This window comes from Schistosoma mansoni (assembly GCF_000237925.1).
Source record: "Schistosoma mansoni, WGS project CABG00000000 data, supercontig 0669, strain Puerto Rico, whole genome shotgun sequence".
Taxonomy (NCBI): Eukaryota; Metazoa; Platyhelminthes; class Trematoda; order Strigeidida; family Schistosomatidae; genus Schistosoma; species Schistosoma mansoni.
In genome coordinates, this window is record NW_017386396.1 from 1 (window position 1) to 3574 (window position 3574).

General features: G+C 32.1%; 1 protein-coding gene across 1 annotated transcript; it reads left to right on the top strand.

Annotated features, from left to right (window-relative positions):
* Nucleotides 1–379: 379 nt before the first annotated feature.
* Nucleotides 380–3317, top strand: Smp_186680 (hypothetical protein; the record flags this gene model as incomplete). The annotated part of the gene is made up of 3 exons (XM_018792138.1): nt 380–506; nt 1201–1307; nt 3150–3317. Coding segments are annotated over 3 exons (402 nt in total), but the record flags the coding sequence as incomplete, so codon positions are not given.
* Between the last annotated feature and the right edge of the window lie 257 nt (nt 3318–3574).

The following is a 3574-nucleotide window of genomic DNA, read 5'->3' on the forward strand; positions in this document are numbered from 1 at the left end:
TTTCTAATCGGTTATCTGTTGGCACATATGTGTATATCCTGAACACACCGCCTCAATGTTATCATTTAATTATAAGTTTCTACTCAAGTTGGACAGTGACCAGAAGTGGAATCTGTGATACATTTTTCTTCCTGTTTGGGACTCGTCAGCTGGATGTACCTACATCTCTGTATTCGCGTTCACTCAGGCTCCAATCTAATTCCTTTTACATCAAATAGCAACGCGTTCTCCACTGATGTGTGATATCGTGATAACCATTAGTTTATGTGATGGGTGTGAAGTTTTATTTGTAAGGGTTTTATATTTTCATGTTGTTAATTTTATACATTGTATTGCATGTGTGTTTTTACTTTCCTGTAAATAATGATAAATAATAGGTGAAACTGTCGATCTACGAGATTATGATGATCCTCATTTGGCAGCTGTTCTATTAAAATCATTTTTACGTGAACTTACTGAACCATTATTAACATTTGAACTGTATGATGAAATATTAAATACGAGTGGTAAGTAATTTATTTTCTAAACTAATTAACTAGCATAACTCACTAAATGTTACTGAATCATGGTGTGATTTACATGTCAGTCATATATTTTTTATGTCCGAACTATTGGTACCATTCGACTGAAGAGTACGAAGTGTGTAAAACATATAATGGTTCATAGCATTGGTCAAAGAGGATGTATGTCGATAAATTGAAGAACACCACGTAGAGCTAAGTCATAGTCAATGATATTGAGCAGTAAATTTAAATAAGAACTATCTTAAAATCAAATATGGTGGTTTTTACGAAGAAACAGATGTTCAATAAACACATATGAAATAAAGATAAACTATTGTAGTCGTCAAATAAATGTAATTACGATGATAGAATGGGTTGTGTTGCGAACACATATAAACATTTAAAAAATATTCCCCACTACAGCAAACAAGACATCCTAAGCGATATTTACAAAAGATAATTGACAATAATGTTAGTTACTGAATATTAAAAAGTAATATGGTATAATACACTAATAGGGAGGAATAAGAAGGAAATGTATGTCCAAAGAGCAACCAGGATTAACGCTAGTGATCATTGTTGTTACTATTGGTATTATTATGAATATATCAAGTCCATATTATTATTTATTCCATAGAATGAACATATTTTTTGTCCTATCTTCTTTCTCCCTCTCTTTTCATTGGAATTCTGGAAGGTCTGGGTGCGAAAGAAAAAGTTGCATTAGCTAAAAAACTAATTCTTATGAAGTTACCTGATGATAATTACGAAATATTAAATTTCCTAATAAGATTTTTAACAGAGGTTAGTATGTTTTTCGGATGTGTGTGTACGTGAGACTTTTTTTTGAAATGTTATAGTTGCTTTGTGACCTGATCATTATTAATGATAAATTATAATTATTGGTCTTATTGTTAGGTGAAATAACAAGTAATAAGCTTTAGTATTCAGCGGCTTCAATTCATTTTCACTCCATTCTTGTGGAGACTGGCCTCTCCGAATGTTAGGCAACTTTGTGTTCTATCATCAATATCTCCGTAGAATTACTGATATCCAGTGACGAAATCATGTTAGTAATGTTTAGATTTGGCAATGTGTGTTCGGATACAGTGACGATAACTCACATAATGTCATCATTTTAAACACCGACTTCGGCGACCCTAACATTTGTTACCGGTGTCATGCCACTGGCTTCCACACTGTGCATCAGTTACCGACTTGGGGACTGTGTGTAAAAGGCAAAGAGGTGGTCAGTTCATGCCGTTGCGCTACTATTTGAAAGAAAATTGTATGTAATTTAAATCTGTCGGACCATCACAACTCCCTGGTCGGGAGTCTCAGAAGTGAATCAACTCATGGTCCTGATACTATCAGACATGGCTCGACCAATGGCTGTCATACTGTGATTTTTTCTTACACCTTTCATGAAAATAAAAGAAACTCACTTAACTGGAAGTATTCCTGATTAGTATTCTAAATGAAATGTTCTTTCCATCATATACTATTTTATTTATTTATTTCCTTTTAATTATGCTTTTCTCTCTTTTTATCTCTTCGCAATTTTATTCCCCTGTTCTTGTGATGCATCTATATTCTGGCCCTCATTTGTATAAATAATACAATAAATAAAGTAGATTCAATATAACACTTTATGTACTCTAAATTCTTCGAAAAGACACTAAATGTAATTTTATAGATCAAAAACATAATGAGCAAATTATGAAACAACAGTTCAGAACAATTATAAAACTAATTAGTTTAAATTTTTACCATAAAGGATTTTATATCAAAAAGAAAATTATAATTTGTAGTATTAATCTGTTGGTGCTATGTAACACTTGTGTACCAGACATATCTATCACAGTCTTGAACGGTTGGATGCTCCTCACACACTTCTTACTCGCTAAATCTTACTTAACATTATACATAACTTGTTTTTCGCTATGCATCTCATTAATATAAATGCAAGGGTGAACGCACGAAGTTACTCCTTAACCCTGCCCCCAATACTTTTGACCGAGCCACAACTATTAAAAATACGAAACCGAGCCTGCGTTTGCAAGAATATAAATTAGGGAAAAGTACCACTCGTATATTCACGGATTCATTTTGCAGTGATTATTGATTACATCTAAATAATCAGAACTTAAAAGAATACTATAAAGAACAAAGGTCATATTCGAATGAATACACAACAGAACATGTCAGAATATAACCGAGCTTCACAGTGAACGATTATCATATTCAATTAATTAATAGTCCTACTCTTGTTATAACTTAGACTGTTGACTACATTGAAACTTGAACGGTAGATTTTGACCAGAAAAAATACAAGTCAGGCATAGTGTTGTTCATTATTCAATTGACAACCAGTGGTCCTTCTCTGACCCATTATCCCATGATTAAATATATCATTGATACCTGTGATCAGTAGACATATTATATTTTTCTAATAACAAATCTTGTAGGCTATGTATTCATTTTTGCTTTTGTGAGTATTCATTGTGCAGGTACTTTCCTTATTCTTGTTCTCTGTCCATATTCAAACTGTTATGCTGTTTACTATTCTGACAAGATTTGTGGCGATTTATATTACGCTTATTTTTTACGCAAATCTTTCTTCTTTTTTCATTCTCATTATTTCAGGTCACCACTTATTCTCAACAAAATAAGATGAATGCAGCTAATTTAGCTGTTGTATTCGGGCCTAGTTTAATTTGGTCAAGAAATCAAGCTTCATTGACTGCCATCGATGTGATTAATGCATTCACACAAATACTAATTACACATTATGAGTGTATTTTCACTAAATAACTAAAAGTTAAATTACTTCTCAATTATACAATGTTCCAAGAACATTTATCAACTATTTCTGGAAAAGATAAATAGTCTTTGTGATTTACACCTATTTTGTGTATTTCTCTTTTTAAAATCTTCAAACCCTTGTAAAAGTGCCTTCCCTTTACTGTTGTTTAACCAATTGTTACTCCTAATACTACTGTTATTTGTTTTAAATAGTAGTAGTGGTGTGTTTGTCATTTGCGTTTCTTTATATTTATTTATCTATGTGA